General features: G+C 45.6%; 2 protein-coding genes across 3 annotated transcripts; both read left to right on the top strand.

Annotated features, from left to right (window-relative positions):
* The first annotated feature begins 674 nt into the window (after positions 1-674).
* On the top strand, positions 675-3,944 carry fkbp6 (FKBP prolyl isomerase 6). 2 transcript variants are annotated; one of them, XM_077011029.1, is made up of 8 exons: positions 675-828; positions 1,422-1,539; positions 1,664-1,753; positions 1,826-2,028; positions 2,229-2,348; positions 2,463-2,660; positions 3,289-3,398; positions 3,482-3,944. In XM_077011029.1, exons 1-8 carry the CDS (start codon positions 739-741, stop codon positions 3,555-3,557), a joined length of 1,005 nt encoding a protein of 334 aa, XP_076867144.1. In that variant the 5' UTR covers positions 675-738; the 3' UTR covers positions 3,558-3,944. The 2 variants fall into 2 exon arrangements, with proteins under 2 accessions (XP_076867144.1, XP_076867145.1); XM_077011030.1 differs by lacking the exon at positions 675-828 and adding an exon at positions 1,119-1,306.
* Positions 3,945-13,455: 9,511 nt separating this feature from the next.
* Positions 13,456-18,396, top strand: LOC143518516 (frizzled-9-like). The gene has a single exon (XM_077011028.1). It carries the CDS (start codon positions 14,038-14,040, stop codon positions 15,745-15,747), a length of 1,710 nt encoding a protein of 569 aa, XP_076867143.1. The 5' UTR covers positions 13,456-14,037; the 3' UTR covers positions 15,748-18,396.
* The last annotated feature ends 1,126 nt before the right edge of the window (positions 18,397-19,522 follow it).

The raw sequence follows: 19,522 nt of genomic DNA, 5'->3' as shown, positions 1-19,522 counted from the left end.
TTCAGCTTTTATTTATTTTTTTATGAAACGTTAGAGAACATTAACCGTCAGTGCGCATTGTGCATCTCGAACTGTCAGACAGGCACAGCAAAATGTAAAAAAATATTTAAAATAAAATATGCCTGCCTGAAAATATAAAAAATTGCCACACAACAGCAAAAAAATACAAGGAAAGGTTCAAGTAAAGGGGTTTAAAAGCAAACAACAACAAAAAATGTTTATAGGCCTACTTGCCGAGGAGACACTGAAACGACAGACGTTTTTTTTCGCCTTACGCGTTTTAAATGGTATGCCATGTTGGTTGTTGTCGTGCGAAATGAAAGACGTTGATGACATACTTTACTTGCACTTTACTTTGTTTGATTCATCTTTGTTTTTCAAAATACTTTTGAAGTTTTTTAGTAGCCATTATAATCTCGGCAGATGTTGCGTATTCTGTAGCATGTTCGGCTCGTTTGGATTGTGCAACAGGGTGTGCAGTAAGGAAGATGCCTATTGTTAATGCGCAAACATCATTTAAAAATATTTATTAACAGAAATTAGAATGATTTTATTTGACAAAAGGCTATATATAACGAAAACAAAGACATTTCATGTAACAACTAATGCTTAGCTGCATCCTTGGGGACCCCCATGCAGTTAGAATGGTACATTCGACTATGACGTTCATAGTCGACTAGGGGGTATAGTCGAATCAGTGACTATTGCAGGTCACCCCTACTCTAAAGTAACCTAGTCATGATAGCTAATAATATACTAAATTTCACATATAAGAGGACTGCATCTTCGTATGGTTTCCTTGCTGATATTGTCTACACTCAAATTCAGGCAAATTGCTGTTATTTACAATAGTTATTTGAAGAATAAACTTTTTCAAAAGGTTAAAAAATGTTGAATACTAACAAAATAGTCCTAGTTGAAAATTGAAAGCCTACGCTAGCACGTACACGGACTACTACATTAAAACTTTAATGACTACCGTCATTAAAAACAGCGACAGTGGTCGCCAATGACGCTCGCGAGCGTATCCGGCCGAACGAAGACCGCGCGCAGCTGACGGAACGACCGTCAAAGTGGCGCGCGCTTATATTCACGCGCGGTGTTCAGCCATTGGTTTATTTGTTAGCTAACTAGCTTGGTTAAATTAACAAAGGAGAGAATTTCGATACCGTTAAATTTCGAGTTAACTCGATTCACTAACGCACAAGCATTATTCTTTTGTTTAAAAATGATGCCAACAAACGGTATGTCTTCACGAATTATGCAGTTTGTTGACCGAGAAGAGCGCCATCGTGTTGGGATTCAGGTAAAGTTAGCTAGCTAGCTGCTGCGTTAGCTGGCTGTGTAAGTGGCTAACGCTTACCTGTGGGACCGTGACATTAGATAACTACTAACTAGTACTAACTTCAAGTGTGTGTTAGACTCCATTCCAGCGTCTGGCTCAGCAAATGCAAGACATTTTAGGAGATGGAGGGATTCTGAAGGAGGTGGTGCACGCAGGAGAGGGCCCACTGATACCACGAGACGCTTCTGTCTGCAGTGAGTATGTTTAAGTTACTATGTTTAAGATCTTTTAAGAATTAGACACTGTCGAAATGTGATCGTGTTTAGCCGGTTGATTATAGGCTAACCACTTCAAATGTCTTGTTCCATCAACCAACAGTTCATTGTTCTGGATTCTTGGAGTACTCGGATCAGCCATTTGAGTCTACATGCCATGTAAAATATCCCAGAATGCTGAAGCTGGGTAGAGGTAAGTTGGAAGGCCTAATGTCGTCGTCACCATCAGTGTTATTAAGGCGTTAAAGCCCGACACCTTCTCCAGATGCGACTGTGTGTGGCCTTGAGATTGGCCTGCTCACCATGAGGAGGGGGGAGTTCTCCAGGTTTCTTCTGCAGCCCAGTTACGCCTTTGGGGAGATGGGCTGTCCGCCTCTCATTCCTCCTGTGGCCACACTGCTGTACGAGGTTCACGTCCTCGACTTCCTTGACTCGGCCCAGGTGGACGAGTTCTTTGCTTTGTTGCCGGTAGGAATATAGCTGATGTGTGTTTATATATGCTGTCTTAATTTGGTGCTGTTTTGCTCTCTCTCTCTCCTTTTTGGTGCCTTATGCCCTTAACCTTGTTTTATGTAATCCGACTCGGATTTCAAGAATAATTTCCCTTTGGTTTCATTTTGTTTGATGTGGTGCTGAGTGAAAGAGCTGACGTGCTGAAACTCCCACAGGAAGAGCAGAACTCTGTTCCTCTGCCCACGCTGCTGAGTGTGGTGGACACGGAGCGACGCTTCGGCAACCGCTGCTTCAATCAGAGGCGCTACGAAGACGCCAAAGACCGATACAAGCAGGTGTGTTCGCTGTGCCTTTCCCGATCGTCTTTGGGCTTCGGGGTTTTGAATCGCTCCCTCCTCGCTCATGGGATCTGGGCCTGGCTCCGTTTTCACGTCCTGCTGCCCCCACAGGCGGTGATCCTCCTGCAGAACCGTGAGCAGGCCTCCGAGGAGGAGCGGCGGCAGGTCGCGGAGGCCAGTCTGCCCTTGCTGCTCAACCTGTCCCTCACCTACCTCCGTCTGGAGAAGCCGCGTAAGGCCCTGAGCTACGGCCAGAGGGCTCTGGACGTCAGCCCGGTCAACACCAAAGCACTGTTCCGCTGCGGTCAGGTGAGGAAACCGCTTGTCTATGGCTGACGCTCCCCGGAGATGTCAGCTGACCTTGGGCCTACTGTGTAGGAAGGTGTGAAGCAGTGTTAGCAAAGCAGAACATGAACATACTGACTGGATTAAGGGGCAGGACATTAACGAAACAACCTAGTATGAACATACTGACTGGATTAAGAGGCAGGACATTTACGAAACAACCTAGTATGAACATACTGACTGGATTAAGAGGCAGGACATTTACGAAACAACCTAGTATGAACATACTGACTGGATTAAGGGGCAGGACATTAACGAAACAACCTAGTGTGAACATACTGACTGGATTAAGGGGCAGGACATTTACGAAACAACCTAGAGCTGCTGCTCAGGTTTCTGCACAGCACCGACACTCAGTAATGTTCTGTATGTTCACATGTATCACAGCATCTCCTCTGATGACGACATTGGGATCCTTAGTGTTTTGCCTTTTCTAGTTTGTTACCAACTACAAACCTATCTGGCTGAACTGGTTTTGTCTTGCTGGTGAATTTTTATTTAGCTTTCAGTGGTCTGTTAACTAACAACTTTACCTTCTTCCCATGTCTAAAGTAGGCTTGATTGGTTTGTGTTTGCCCGATCTCCCTCCTAGGCCTATTTGGAAATGAGTGACTATGAGAAGGCGCAAGACTATCTAATAATGGCACAGGCCAAGAAGCCATTTGACCCTGATATTAATGACGCATTAAGGAAGCTGGCATGGTAAGAATGGATGTTTCTGAATTCTGTGTGTAGTGCAGACAGTGGGACCAACTCTGAACTTTTTTTTTGTGTGTGCTTTTAAGTTGCTACAAGGATTTCCTGGACAAGGAAAAAGAGATCTGCACCAAGATGTTTTCTAATTTCAGGCCTGAGAAATGAAGACTGAGCATGCAAATTTTCCCTCGTGGCTTTGCTCACAACTTACCACAAGGGGGCAGTGAAAGTGCAACCAGTGGCACAGATAGACCTGGTTTTAAGAAGGGTCAACAGTGACTCCATATTCATCTGTGGTTTGTTTTTCCCTCTTGTTCTGTTTTGCTTGTGGGGAAACGGGGCTTAAATGCGTGCAGTTTGGAGAGGTGAAGGAGAGTGTGGGTCATCTGAGGAGAGGGAATGAAGTGGACAGAGTACCACGTACCTCCCGAACTGAATGGGCTTCTGATTATGTGAATTTGTCAGTGTTTGTGTGGTTCTAAACATAGTACAAAAGCATAAACATTAGAAATGCATAGTTGTTATATGCTGTTGCATGAATGTATGTTTTTTTGTTTTCTACATATATATTTTTTTATCAGCACATCAAAGCACAATAATCATAACCCCTAAGTATGTGAGGAAACAGCGTCACCTTGTGGCACTTAGTAGCATACAGTGTTCATATGGAATCCTTGTGCATCCATTAACTCGGGCATTATCATATTATTACAGCATAATATTACACAAAACAGAACTATTCATGCTTGAGTGTCTTACTGTATTGGCATAATTACACTTCTACCTCTATAAACAACATCTTGTTCAATAGATGTACAGGTAACATGAAAAAACAGATGTGCTGTTCATTGAGCCTGTTCATGTTCACAACAAAGGCAATGCTAGAAGTGTTGGGAACCTTTGATGGTGACCGATCATGGTCTTGCATGTAACCATCAGCCTGTTACTTTTCCTGCTTTGTTTGTTTTTGGTAATTTGATAAATAGGTAAAGTATAAGTTTCAGAAGAATGTCTACAGTCGTTCTTGTAGAATGATTTCAATACATGGTGTTCTGTTGTAACTGTGATCTGTGTAACCGTGTGTTCTTTGTAAATGTTGCCTCTGTTTTTGTAGACACACTGAACACATTCCCCTTTTTGAATTTGGCATCATGTCTCTGCTTCCATCCCCTGTGTGTTGCTGCGTGCTTTTCTGACAGGCTTAACTCGTTTAAGTTGGTTAGTCACCATTTCGACTGCACATAATCTGAGCGCAAGTAAAACTCACTGCTCGGGGCAGTCACTGTGGCAATGCTTTATCACATCAGAGAGCCAATTACCATCAGCGTTTCAGGGCCTGTAAACCACCGTGATGCATTAGTAATTGTTTCAAGCTGACCCAGCACTTTGTGTGTTCAGGATGTTTTGACTAATTCAAGAGCGAATGCATATACTCGAGTCAGGTTTTAGGCTGTGTTTGTGACTTTGTTATTGTTATAACCTACTTCATCCTGTATCCAACATGGTCACTGTTGAAGCAAGTTTACTCAGAAATGCGAGTGTAGCTAATAATGAATGAAAATTGGTAGGATGAGGTTAGCATTAAGCAGATGAGGTCACAGTAAGCAGATGAGGTCACAGTAGCCGCTTGCCACCAACGTTCATTTGTAGTTCGCTAAATTAGTGTCCGTGTTCCACTAACGGGAGCCCAAGCCTTTTTAAATGCTGTTTTTTCCACCCTTCCCTGCTGGGCTGTCTTGGCTAGTCTGATACCTTCCCTCACCTCTGCCTGAGCAGAAAACATTTAAAATCTCCCAAATAACAGCCAGCAAGAGCTGGTGTGTCGTGACCAGTACGCTGATATAAGTTCTTAAGGTGCTGCAGCCATGCTGCTCAGGTGAGCCACCGTGGGCGTGCAGAACCCTCCCAGTGGACACCAACGGAGTCGGCCCGTTTATGTCTGCTATGTTCCGCTCAGCTCCCAACCCTCCTGATCCAGCGGTCGGGTCCACCCTGTTCGGCGCTGCTCGAGGTGGGATGGAGAAAATCTGCCTCTTCTAGGGGCCTTTGGGGAGAGAGTTGAGAAACACTGCTGGAGTGAAAACTACTTTGCAGATAATGCATGGCCAATGTGGACAAAGGCCAAGAAAAAAAAGAATAAATGAATGAATGATGGACATTTAAAAAGTTGCTTTAATTCTTTCAAATACAGATGGAGTTTTTGCTCTTGTGTTTCTCCGAGGGTCTCCTGACAGTAGTGGACCAGTCTAGGTTGAGTCCGCAGGAGACCGGGAAGTAGTGGTGTAAGTGGTGGGTTCAGTCAGCCGATCCTCCTGCACGTTAACGCAGTTTTGTTTAGTTATTTTTCTCTCCCACTCAACATCGGCCTCTTGACCACTCTGGTGCGTCAGCATAATTATGAAATGAGGTGTATTTTTCTAGACCCTGGCATGGGTGTTTGGGGATTTGTGGGGGAGGGGCCGGGTTGTCAGCGGCTGTACTTAATCAGTCAGAAGCCAGAACGATGTGTCAATCCTGCACTGCCTGGCACGGGGCCTGGGTGTTGTGGACTTAACCATTTCATCTGTGACGGTTACGTTCAAGGATAGAGTACACAAAAATACATACAAAATTAATTGCTCTCAAGTAGCAGTTCTAACACTAAACAAGTATGATTGGGATATGAGTGGTTCCCAGGGATATTGAGAGGAAATCTTATTTTCTCCCTCAAAATGTGTTTTAAGAGACAAAGTCTTATATTTCAGAGGGATGTGTTGAGTATACTAATAGTACAGTCTGCTCGCGGCATGTATGTATATGACTGAGAAGAGACTGTTGCCAAACAGACATGTAAACGTGTTGGAGTGTGAAGATGGCGCCACTGTTTGGGGGTCTGTTTTAGAGACCGCCGTGTTTAGACTGCATAGCAACAGATATGTCATCCTCCTGTTTGTCTGCAGGGTTCTGCGTGCAAATGCGTAGCAGATAGCATCTGAAAATAGAGACAGGAGATAGGGCTCAACACAAAGGACCTAGCTGTCTCTGCTAGCCCTAGCATGTTCCTGGACTGGGAAAATCTGTGCGCCTGTGTGTTTGATCCGATGTGGATCCGGAGGAAGGGGTGACCTGATAAGGCGATACCACACCGCACCACTACAGCCCAGACGAATTGAGAGGGGGTTGTACCATCAGAAAAGATATTATCACAGCCAGAATTCCATCAACCAGATCTGGATGTGAGACTGACACTTGCACCGTACATATAATGTTCATACCTTCCTAGTGAGACGTGGAAAGAAAACAACATTTTTCATCATGGCTGATAATGATGGCTGAATCTTCCATCCATAATGTGGAGACATTAGACCCATAATCCCAATGACCAGCGTTGCCTATTCCATGGTCCTGAGCGCCTGTTTGAGTGACGATGGCTGGTCTCCTCTGAATCTAAGAAGCCCAGAACTTCTGGACGACACGATTTGGTGCCACGGCCCCTTCAGGCTCCTCCGCGTGTCGGACTGCTTACCGGCCAGGCAGCCTGGTGCCGTGTTGGGCATCGGGGTTCCTCCGCCAAGCCCTCTGCATAGTGGCTACACTGGTACTATGGTGCATTGGCTTGGTTGAGTGTAGCTTTTGTGGTGGTGGTGGGGTGCAGAGCAGGGGGAAAAGGCCTTAAAATCACAGTTGTCGTCTCAGTGTGGCCATAACTATGATTCATGCTTCAGTAACTTCTGCGAACACCACTTTCCATTCATTCCCTCATCTCTGGCCTGACAGATCAATGTCCTATTCATAACGTTGCCCCTGATGGCAGGAATCCTGTCTTTTTATGTCTCTCTTCTCTTTTTAGCTTTATAGGTTTGTCTTTTTCTTTCTCATTCTTTCTCAATGTCTTTTTTGTCTTCTATTGTAACATTATCCTATATGAAAGGTGTTTTAGTTTCTTTCTTTCTCCATGTCTCCTGTCTGGATGTTCTTTGATTAAATATTCCCAGCCTAGAGTTACACTCCGCTAAATTTAAAGAAGGCAGAGATGACGGTGCAAGGTGGACACCTTTCTCCTCCCCTGAGACACAAAACAGAGTTTCTAAACAAACGTGCTGCTTCTCATCTCCCAGAAGGAGTTCCTGTTGGGGTGTTTGAGGTGCATTGGAGCTCTCTTCTGCCATGCCACCCCCCCCTTAATGGCCCTCTTTGGGGTAGGAAAGGGAAACAAGGTACTTTTTTACCGTTTTTGTCAGCTATACAGTTACTTACAGGCCTCAAAGCATATTTTTCCAACAGTTTGCTTCAAGTCTTTTCTCAACATTTTTCTACTAAATTTCTTGCTTCGGCAAAATCTTGTTTTTCTATTTTCGTTATTATTTTTAAACCTCTGGGAATGTTGGAGGGAGAAGTCCTTTGTGGGATTGGAGGAGGCTTTGAGGTATCTAGTAGGGCATAGTGCTTCTTTGTTGATGGAAACCAGGAGCTCAAGGCTCCTGCTCCACGTGCTGTTTGCCCTGGCTGAGGTGTGCAGCTGGGTTGGGGGAGCTGCTGGGACCCCTGAAGAGAGCAGCGTGACCAGAGCCCTGGTCCTGTGCTATATATTGATGCTTCTCAAGTGCTTAGGGTGTCTGTGGAAGAACCACTTCAGCGTGTGGTGATAAAAAGATGATAATGGAGTGCAACGAAAGTGGGACAAGATGCTGCACAGAGCACACCAGAGTGTCAGGAGTGCTCTGAAACACGGCTCTTTCACAACGCAAGCCTTTCCTCCCGCGGCTCCGTAAAACGGTCCCCCGCGGCGGCCTCTGATTGGACGGCTGCACCGCTGTGCTGTGCCAGGAACGCAACCGCCCAGCAGAGTGTTAACAGGCCGAAGGAGACCACTGCCTGGCAGAGAACGGCCAGTCTCTGTAAAAAACCAAAAAAACAACAGCCCAGAAACGGCTGACTTGAATTCGGCCTGCGGTCGGTTTGTGCTCGTTTCCTTCGTCACCTGCGTGTGCCGTTCCCTGAGCCACGGGACACGTGAAGAAGAAACTTCTACTGCGCTATTTATGCGCCCGTAGCAACAGGGACGTTTTGCGCCCTGGCGTGGTATGAATGTATACCTTTGTGTTGGACCTAAAAGACCACAAAACATTGATTGTTAATTTCAGTAAACAGTGATTAAATGTTATATAAGAATTTGCCCCCAAATGCCTATTGTAATTGTAATTTATTTTTATATCCAGGGTTATTCTATACTAAAAGCAAAACACACAAAAGGAAGGAATTCCTATAATAATTTTAAACCAAACATATGGAAAAGAAGCCTCAGGCACAAGAAACAAGTTCATCGCATAAATTGCAACAACTTCAGCCTGTTGTGGGCGAAGCCTGCGGTGCAGTGCGAATGCTTCTCTAGGGATCGTCACACAGAGGCCTCCGAGGTGGCTCTGCGCTGTGAACGCTGCTTCCGACATCTTCCTCTTCGGGAAGATCAGACGGCTGGCAGGAGGCCGTGCCACCTCCAGCATGTCTGGGCAGGATGTGACAGTTTTGGCTTCTTGCTTTTTATTGTCGTTATTTACTTTTTTTTCTTACCGGTGTCTTGTTTCTCAGGTGCCGGGCGTCGGTGTTACTTTGTGGGTGGTTTCGCCATCTCCGTTCATGTCACTGACGTCTTGATGTCTGAGCTTTTCGCATGAGGTCTTGGTTCTTGCCAGAGTGATTCAGATATAGTTACCCTCCTCGGGCGTGGATGCTTGTGCCAGGTTATTTTATTAATTTATTTATTTTTGCTTTGCTTTCAGCACAGACCAATTTAGAGGGGAAGCGTTTGTTTAATTTCACATCATAATTCCTTGCAAAGCTTCTTTGTAAGAACAAGGGCTGGTACTGTGCAGTGTGTGTGTGTGTGTGTGTGTGTGTGTGTGTGTGTGTGTGTGTGTGTGTGTGTGTGTGTGTGTGTGTGTGTGTGTGTGTGTGTGTGTGTGTGTGTGTGTGTGTGTGTGTGTGTGTGTGTGTGTGTGTGTGTGTGTGTGTGTGTGTGTGTGCGTGTGTGTGTGTGTGTGCGTGCGCATGCATGCGTGAGCTTTTGTTTATGCTAGACTACCAGTGAAGGGAACAAAGTCAGATTAGAGTGAGATGGAGGGTTGATGGAATAGAGAGAAAGTGGATGAGTTTTTGGAGAGGGGTGGGGGAGAGGGAGAGAGAGAGAGAAAGAGGGAGAGAGAGAGAGAAAGAGGGAGAGACAGTTTGACAGGGAATTGCTCTTGGTCTACACTTCACTGTCCCATGCTCCAGTGAGACACCTGTGGTCTACACAGTGCCCTTCATTATATTTTTCACATTCTAACTTGTAATTTGATTTGATTTTACTTCACAGTTTTAAATCTGTACTCAATCAGTTCATGTGTTGTTAACATGCACACACTCAGATTGAGTGTGAAGGGTATTTGTAAACATTTTAATTCTACAGTTAAGAGATTACAGTATTTTTTTTATACACAGAACAACTGATGTTTTTGGAGTTGGCTTCATATGTTTGTAAGTGAGTAACTGCTTTATTAGTGCAGGTAGAAGAAAGCTTTTAACTTGTAGTCCTGATTAGATTGTTGATCTTGCAAGGTTGCTTTTGTCAGCATGAGTGCTTGAGGAGATCATCGTAAACCCGAGGAAAGAGCAAAGCAGTAAAGGACATTAAGTAAGCGTTGTGTTGAGTGACCATAGGGGGCAAGGACGGCCTTCATGGCTGGCCCTGAGAAGAGTCACTACCTAAAGTGCTATCATTTATACCAGGCAAAAGCTAAATTGCATAAATTACCTTTAATAACAATCTGAAAATGTGCCCAAATTAATTTTTGCCCATATTTAAAACGGATGATAAATAACAAATTGTAGCTTTTTCTCATAATATGGAATGCACTGTTTGTTTTTTAATGTTATGTCAAATTTAAATAAATAAAAAAGCCATACAGACTTCCTGCTGGTATGTAATGGTGGTTTGCTTCAGTTTACACAAGACTTAAGACTGTATGTGTATAATAACCTTGTCAGAGCACTTTTGCCCCCAGATTCAGGGCAGGTCACTGATTGGCTTAACCTTCCCCAGCCACTGCTGTTGCTCCTCCCATTGGGCTGGAGCAGAAGGTCGCAGGGTGATGGTTCTGCGTGGTTTTGGCGGGCCGCTTCCAGGCGCTCAGCCGTGTCATGGATCTACGCTCACCCCACGACCCCTTTGAGGAGCTCCGGCTACGCCAGACACCACCTGATTCCTCAAGCCATGTGTGCCGTATTAATAGGAGGCGTTGTGTCCTCATAACTGACTGGCAATCCAATGCCGTGGTGGGCGGAGCCAGGAGAGGGGTGCGGGGATGTCGGACTCGCTGATTTATTTTGATCAGCCAATAACGGCTGGTCTCCTTCATCCTCTAGCCGACAGCGTGGTGTTTTTGGAGTGCAGGTGACCTGGTTACAGGTTCGTGCTTTTTATGTGTATCGCACCATTTGAAAACAAATACCAGCTGTTACGTTCACTCTGTTGTTGTCTGATGCTTCACAATACACACAGACATTCAAGAGACTCCGTTGTGTGCTGGCACTAGCTGACTCCTTATTTCACATCCCGTTGACTAAATTAGCCGGTATTTGCATTTCTACTCGTGTTGGGTTTAAAGCGGGGTTGGAAATGTTCGTCGCACACGAGCCGTCCGTTTGAGGAGCCCACGCGGCTCGTCTCTAAAATAAAGTTGAAAATTGATCCCCACTTGCCATACCCGAAATTTTCCGTCAAGTATGCATGGCCCTCGTACACGGATGACCCCATCAGCCAGCACTCTCCGTCTGTTAATCTGAGAGAGTACCCGTCTGCTGAAACCTAATGAAAGGATGACCGGCATGTACTCACGGACTGGGCCGTCGTCCCATCTGAGTGCACGGGCCGTGGGAATGCGGGACTATGGCTCCCGCGCAGTGTGTGTGTGTGTGTGTGTGTTTGTGTGTGTGTGTGAAGGGGGCAGTGATCATGGGAATACGAGGTCTTTAAAGACTGCAAGGCATCATCACAATTCAATAGAAGCTGGCCTGCTCCTGTGTGCGTCTCCCCACCACTGATGGCCACTCTGGGCAGTCTGTCCAGAGAGCTGTGGTCAAGTCACGGATCCAACCTCGACGGGAAACTCTGTCTTTTCTCATTTTTCTCTCCTTCAGTGGTTAATTTTTCATTACTGGTGAAAGTTAGAGATTTAAAAACATTCAAAATTTCTGTAGTTTGGAAAATGCCTTTGGTCTCCTGAACACATGAAAAGAAAAATACACGGAGGGTATAATTCACCTTTAAATCGCCAAAACCATTGACTCCAAATGAGGCATTAATGCTTCATTCTGAAGGCTGATGGCGCGAATGTTGTGCTAAGTTCACTTTTTAAATGTTTTTTATGGAGCGTCCAGTTGTACGAGACTTTAAATGGAGCAAATTGAGCTCAACGGCCCCTGCCATTTATATTCATACAGCGTTTGTTTTCCTTGGCGCTGTGTGTGGCGATCACAGCTCTGGGCTGGGTACTGCCGTGTGCTGCCGGGGTGATGAGCGGCTGTCCCCGGCCTCGGGCCTCTCAGCCCGCTGAATAAACCCTATTTGCCTTGTAAGTTCATGCTATGTGCATGCACGACCACGTCAGGCCTGAAAGACGCATCGAGGTTTATTGTAATCCTCCAGCTCCATCTTGCGCCCCCTGCCACGGCGGAGAAGGTCCGGGAAGAGAGTGCAGTGGGTCAGCGGCGAGGCTCTCAGGACCTGTAACTCTGACTGATCGCCCTTGTAGATGCGGTTTCCCTGCCTTTATTTGTGCTCCATTCACAGAGCGCGAAGAATAGGGCCTTTCACAGCGGATACTTGTGGTAGTGGGCTTGGGGAGCCTTTCTCAAACACTTCTCAGCCAAAACACAAACACGGAAGAATGATCAGGAAATACACCGGTCAATGGGAGAAAAGACAGCAGAAAAATGTGAGAATCGATCCTCACCTGTTTGTTTTTTTTTGTTTGTAAGAATGCGAGCCTGTTGCCTATCTGCAGGTTCGGCTTAATGAGGATCCAGCACAAGTGGTTCGGGGCTACGGGACGGGCGGTGTTGCCGCTCACCTCCGACCCCGACTGGGCCAGTGCCAGCAGCTACTAAATGGGGGTTAAAGAGATTCTCCCACAGCCCTGTGGACGAACCTTCAGAGTTGTGTTGGGGATGAGACGGGGATTCATATGGAAATGACATCGGTGCCCCTGCACAAAAGAAGACGCAGCAGATGGAGAAGCTCTGAGACACCCGAGACGACCCTCTTCTGCCCCTGGTCTTCAGGACACCACTCAGTGCAGTAGCTATTGCATGACCAGATAAAAAAAAAAAAAACACAAACGATTTTTTATCTTCCAGTAGGCTGCCACAGCAACAACACTGCTTTGGTTCTGACCACTAGATGGGAACAACAGACCTCACTGCCCTGAAGTGCTTTTATGGACACCTGAGCATTCTTAGACGGTCCAGCATTACCAAATTACATAAGTTCTTTGAAACACTGTTGGATAACAGAGGTTGCAGTAGGCTATTTGGTTTCATGAAAATTAATAATCAGGTATCAGGTATCATCAGGTATCATTTTTTAAATTTGACAAGGCAAGACACGCCAGCATAAAAAAACATTTTTAAGCAGTGAGACCTGAAATGTGTCAATAATTCAACAAAGAATATAAAAATCTAAATAAATCAAATTAACTTAAAAACATAAAATAATAATGTTGATTGATGTCGCTTTGATTATTGTCATTATTAAGATTGTATTGAAGGACTACGCGTTCATAACAGACCCAGCTCGGCTGATCAATCCACTATTAGTTAGAATCGTATTTAAATAGAAACAGTTCAAATCGAATTATAGAGGACAGTCGGGTCGTCAAACATTTCAAACTCGGCGCGGATTATTGCACCATCTAGTTATTTCCAACTCCGTTTTGCATATTATTTGGCTCCTAAATTAATTCCCTGACAATCCTTGGCCATGAAGAGAAAGTGACTGTATGCCTAGAATATTTTGGATGAGCGCTGCGCCCAGGGAGGAGCTTGCCGCTCCGGTACCTCCCGCCCCGCGTGTGTGGATACGGCCACGGGGAAGAGAAAGTTCAGTCTGGCCACGCGCTCCACTGCGAGAGTTTCCACGCATGGATAATGTACACTGACCCGCCGTGGGACGCACGGTACTTCAGAGACGCTGCAGTTGTAACGGATAAAGCAATTTAAAAAGCAGAACATTTGATCTGAAAGACGGTGGAGTTTGATATGCGTGTTACCGGTATTGTTTTCGGTATGACGTTCAACGCACTGAGTGCTCGCCGTTGTAAACAGTTAACAGTGAAACAATAGTGAGATATCTTGGTGTACACGTCGCGCCTTGGAGACTTGTAGATCCGTGGATTAAATGACGCACATGGTGGATGTTGTGCTAAAATATGATTGATATCTCTGCGACTTAATTTCATCTTTGAAAAAGGACCTTTGTTATAAACCTGACAGACTATGAAAAAAACGTATTTGCCTAATACGCATGGATAGAAAGATCTACTGATGTCTTTAATTATGTGGAGGACTTTTAAAAAATACTTTGTCTTCTAATGGTCGCTGTGGGATGCTTTAATTCAGTGTCATTACTATGGCCTTTCACGTGAAGACTGTGATATTGCTGTGGTGCCAGCTGATTACTGTTGGATCATCGCTGGAGATTGGAGCTTATGATATTGAGCGTGGCAGGCCGGTGAAATGCGAGCCCATCACTATACCCATGTGCCAAGGCATCGGGTACAACATGACGCGAATGCCCAACTTCATGAAATATGAAAGCCAGGAGGAGGCCAGCACCAAGCTGAAAGAATTTGTCCCCTTGGTGAACTACGGCTGTGATGTGCACCTCCGGTTTTTCCTGTGCTCTCTCTACGTACCCATGTGCACGGACCAGGTGTCCACGACTATCCCAGCATGCCGTGCTATGTGCGAGCAGGCACGGCTCAGGTGCTTTCCCATCATGGAGAAGTTCGGTTTCGGGTGGCCAGACTCCTTGGACTGTTCCAAGCTGCCCACTAACAACGATCCTAACGCGCTGTGCATCGAGGCTCCGGAGAACGACACCGTGCCCGTGACGAAGAAAGGGGAGGGCATGTTGCCGGTGCCTGCCCGGCCCAAGCAGCCTGGCGGTGGGAGCGGGAGGTTGGGTGGCAGCTCGGGGACGTGCGAGAACCAGGAGAAGTTCCAGTATGTGGAGAAGAGCGAGTCGTGCGCACCCAGATGTTCCCCCATGGTGGACGTGTTCTGGTCCCGCCAAGACAAGGACTTTGCGTTCATCTGGATGGCCGTGTGGTCTGCCCTGTGCTTCATATCTACAGCCTTCACCGTGCTCACCTTCCTCCTGGACCCCCAGCGCTTCCAGTACCCCGAGAGACCCATCATCTTCCTCTCCATGTGCTACAACGTGTATTCCGTGGCCTTCATCATCCGCTCCGTGGCCGGCGCGGAGAACATCGCCTGTGACCGAGAGAACGGGCAGCTGTACGTCATACAAGAGGGCTTGGAGAGCACGGGCTGCACCATCGTCTTCCTCATCCTGTATTACTTCGGCATGGCCAGCTCCATCTGGTGGGTGATTCTCACACTGACCTGGTTCCTCGCAGCGGGCAGGAAGTGGGGCCATGAGGCCATCGAGGCGCACGGAAGCTACTTCCACATGGTCGCCTGGGGCATCCCTGCTATGAAGACCATATTCATCCTCACCATGCGCAAGGTGGCGGGGGACGAGCTGACCGGACTGTGCTACGTGGGCAGCATGGACAACGGCGCCCTCACTGGCTTTGTTCTCATCCCCCTCTCCTGTTACCTGGTGGTGGGCACCTCGTTCATCTTGACCGGCTTCGTGGCCTTGTTCCACATCCGCAAGATCATGAAAACAGGGGGCACGAACACAGAAAAGCTGGAGAAGCTAATGGTCAAGATCGGGGTCTTCTCCATCCTTTATACGGTGCCCGCCACCTGCGTGATCATCTGTTACGTCTATGAGAGGCTCAACATGGACTACTGGAAGATCCAAGCCCTGAAGACCAAGTGCATCTCGTTCTCTGCCTCCAGGACAGAGGGCTGCTCCCTGGACTCCTCCGTCCCCAATGTGGCTGTGTTCATGCTAAAGATCTTCATGTCCCTGGTGGTGGGCATCACCAGCGGTGTCTGGGTTTGGAGCTCCAAGACCCTCCAGACATGGCAGGGCTTGTGCGCCAGGAAGCTGTCCATGCGGCACACCCGTAAGCCCTGCCCCGGGGTCGGCTGCCACTACCACTACAAACCAGACCCATACACAGACAGCCCCACGTGTGTCTGACTGCACCCACATGTAATGTGGAGGGGTGTGGGGGAGGGGTTGAGTTTTTGGGGTGTCTGTCATGGTCTCTCTGCGACCAAACGGACGTCTCCGGCGGGAAGCTAGGGTGGGACCGCAGGACATGAAATTGCTAGAGCTACACCTGTCAGCGGCCCCACTTGTCAGGACTCAGACGGGACACACGCACACACGTTCCCTTAAAGGGAAGGACTATAGCACAGCGTTCTGTGGCACTTAGGTTCATGCAAGTGTAAAACGCAGACATTTATGTATAATCCCCCAACAAGCTCTAATGTTTATTTATTAAGGGTATTTAAATGTCGTAGGTCTGATGCTTTTCACTGAATGTACTGTATTGTACATAAGAACAGATACAAAGAAGTACTGGATTTAAGGGATTTGAGAGTATGGCAGATTCATAATTTTTTTGGACAGAGGAATAATAAAACTATATTTTTCACAAGGTCCTTGTAAAACTTTATTTATTGGCACATATTTTTCAGGGAAAAATGGCATGCAGTAAATTTGTTAAAGTTATGTATGAAGAGGGTCTCTGCACACTCTCCTACCCCAAGCGGAACTGAGTTTTGACTGTTTTCTCAAAATTCTTATTTTGTTAGCACTTCTAGAGGAAATGGATTTTGGCATTGCTAGAGAGACAGGGAGTATGAGCATGCATGTAGCACAAAACCACACTGAATCTAAACAGAAAGATCATATTTCTTGTGTGGTAGAAAGTAGTTTCTGAATTATCCTGAATTCCAAGTGAACAACCCACCATTTTAATAACACATTTTAACAATCTACTGAAAGAAAATCTTGTATTGTATTGCTGTATGTATTTTACACAATTTTCATTTCATTACCCACACTTTTTTATCCCTTATTAAGTCAACATCATAAAATGCCAAAATGAAAAAAAAAGCTCATACAATACCAGGGGTTGTGATGTTGCATTTTGAACTTTGGTATTATTCATAACAGTGAAATGCAGTCATTGCTTTGGAATGTGCTACTGACTTCGTCTCCATCTCTAGCAGGCACAGGCATCGTCACACTTTCCTATGTGACATCAACTGTTATTCCAAGGGCCACTTTTTATTTTAATTCTATCCATGTTTCACAAGGCTGACGTCAGCTGATCACAGCGCTGGTCACCATAGACTCGACAGTGGTGTGGTCAGGGCATTTCCGAGTGTCCTTAATTCCCATTGCTTGTTAAGGTGTGTTTTGATTTCCCTGCTGCTTTACAACCGACCTTCAGAATAACTGCATGGGTTAAAACTCAGATTTCCATGGGCCGGTGTGGAAGGAGGTTAAACAGACATGCAGCAGTCAGCACTGCAGTCAGCTTTGGGTACTGATGCAAATTTATTACAGCAATACAGCCATTACACATCTAATGGCTACACCGTCATTATGCTGTATTAAGCTCAGGTTAAATCCCCATTGACAGTTTAATTTAGTGCAAGATTAGCATTAGCGTGTGTCCAGTAAACTGCCTAATTATACACTCCAATCTTCAGCAGAATACCGTCCTGATGAGCTGTAGGTCAGAAATGTCAATATTTATTCTATCTGTCTGTGCTGTGCATTCTCGGGTTCTGGATGTTTTGCGGCTGCTTGTACCAACGTGGTCCACAACTTGGCAGTGCTTGTACTTTGGATCAGAACCCACTGTTAAATTTGTTCAAAAACAGCTTTGTTTGTTTTGGCCACTGTAGCTGGAATTCTGTGGTGCATAAAATATATCTACCAGTTTTTATAAAGTTCAATTAATTATTGGCTGCATTCTGCTTTCAAATTATACACCAACAAAATACATGAGCACTGGGTGCCTGGGTGAAAACAGATAGTGGTTATACTAGTGATTAAAACGCTGTTTTTGTTAATGGTTTTAAGGGAACCTTGGCTAAACTTGCTAGTTACCATGAAAGGGGTTACTCAGAACTTAGTAATGAGCAACTAAGCATTTTAACATGGGCCAGGTATAGTAACCAATCAGAAACAGTTTACAAGGAGGAGACTGTCCATGCCTGTCAGTTCTATTGCGCATACACATGTATGTGTAGAAGGGTAGGCTAAATCTGGCAGATGCTAAAGTGTATTTGTCACAAATGAACATACTGAAATGTTTATTTGCATGAAAGCTAGCATGATCTGTAAAATCACATTTTAAAAATACAACAGCACAGTAACAGTTTCAAGGCATGTCCTCAGATGAAACTGTACATGGCCTAAATAACAGGACGTTTGGACCTGCTTTGTACGGAGTTGTGCAATTAATGCAACTGTAACTTTTAAGGCAAACACCACCAAACCGTTATAAATACAGAAATATTATTGCATAGGAATATTCGCTCACACGCATGGAAATAGTCTTGGCTTATAGCATTATGACATCACAAAGTAACCCGGTTACATGTGTTTATTGTTTGTTTCCTCACATGCCTTTTTCCATCTGCTTATATTTCTGTCTACCTACTATTAGTGATTACTGCATTTATCAAAACATAACATTCTGCATACTGTACATTTAATTTAATATAATCATAAACAGGCTTTAAAAGATATGCTATGACATGTAGAAGGTAAGATTAACATATTTATCCCAGAAGTAATATCCCTTGGTCTGTTTATTTCAAACTGCAACATGTTCGTGTACATATTTTACAAGAGCTAATTAAAAGCAAAGTGGTTAAATATGGACCCTGATGAAGTGACTCTCACTAATATGTTTTCTGTCATTACACACTCTTCAGCTGATTATGAGGCCCTTGGTGAGTTTAAGCAGGGAAGACAGTAAAATATTCATGGTATCCTAGAGATTGAACCCACCTCTGTACCACCTGTTGCAACAAACACAGAGGGAGACGACCCCCACCACTCAGCCAGAAGGCCGAGTTTTCCAACGTGAGCGCTCTCGCCAGTCAACGCTCCAAAGGAGCCGCCTCCTAAACCCACAGCGAGATATTTGTCGTGCAGAGCGCGACAGGGCGTATGTGGCCAACGCTTTAGGTTGAAGCGGCCACACGACGCCGCTGCCTTCCTGCCCACCGAGTGCTTAATTTATACAGCAACAGACTTCAATATCCCGTCCGTCCGAAAAACAGAACATAATGGCTCCATTGTACACCTCCAGGTTTAAGGGTCGCAGTTCTATTTTAGGGGGAGCTCTGCTCAAAGAATCCCCCTTTTTCTGCAGTGGCAGCACAATATAAAGTGAACGTTAATGGCCTTGTAAGTGAGCATGAGAACAGGACAAGATAGAATAGTGTTGTAATTGTCCGGTAGCTTGGACGAGAGGCCGTGCGTCTGGTTAAAGGAGGATCATTAAAGCACCAGGGACTTTCCCCTCCTCTTTCAAAGAAAGCCAGGGGAACAGAGGAAAGGAAGAAAGGACCAGTGCTCATTACCCACTACCCCACGGGTAGGATCCCTTTCCCTGGACGTTTGAAGTGGAAATGAGAGCCACGGTGAAAGCCTATTGAGGGGCTGTTGCCACTATAAGGGCTGTTTTAACGAAAAGGTACGGCTCAAGCAGTGAGTGTCCTCCACGCTGTCCCACCTGCCCGTGCACGCCTGCTTTCACTTAGGGTCACACTCACACACTATTTGTTTTTGATAAATAGTAGACATTGGACTTGAAAGCTTAAGGTAAGAGGCATGTTGGTCTTTGTGTTTGCAAACCTGCTAATGTGTAACATCCCATACCGTTCGAGGTCAGTGGGAATAAGGGAGTTTGTGGAACAGGTGTTTGGCTGGTATCTAACAA

The sequence above is a fragment of the Brachyhypopomus gauderio genome, chromosome 7, assembly GCF_052324685.1.
Source record: "Brachyhypopomus gauderio isolate BG-103 chromosome 7, BGAUD_0.2, whole genome shotgun sequence".
Lineage (NCBI taxonomy): Eukaryota > Metazoa > Chordata > Actinopteri > Gymnotiformes > Hypopomidae > Brachyhypopomus > Brachyhypopomus gauderio.
The sequence above is the reverse complement of the archived record's forward strand: the minus strand, read 5'-3'. Positions and strand labels throughout refer to the sequence as shown.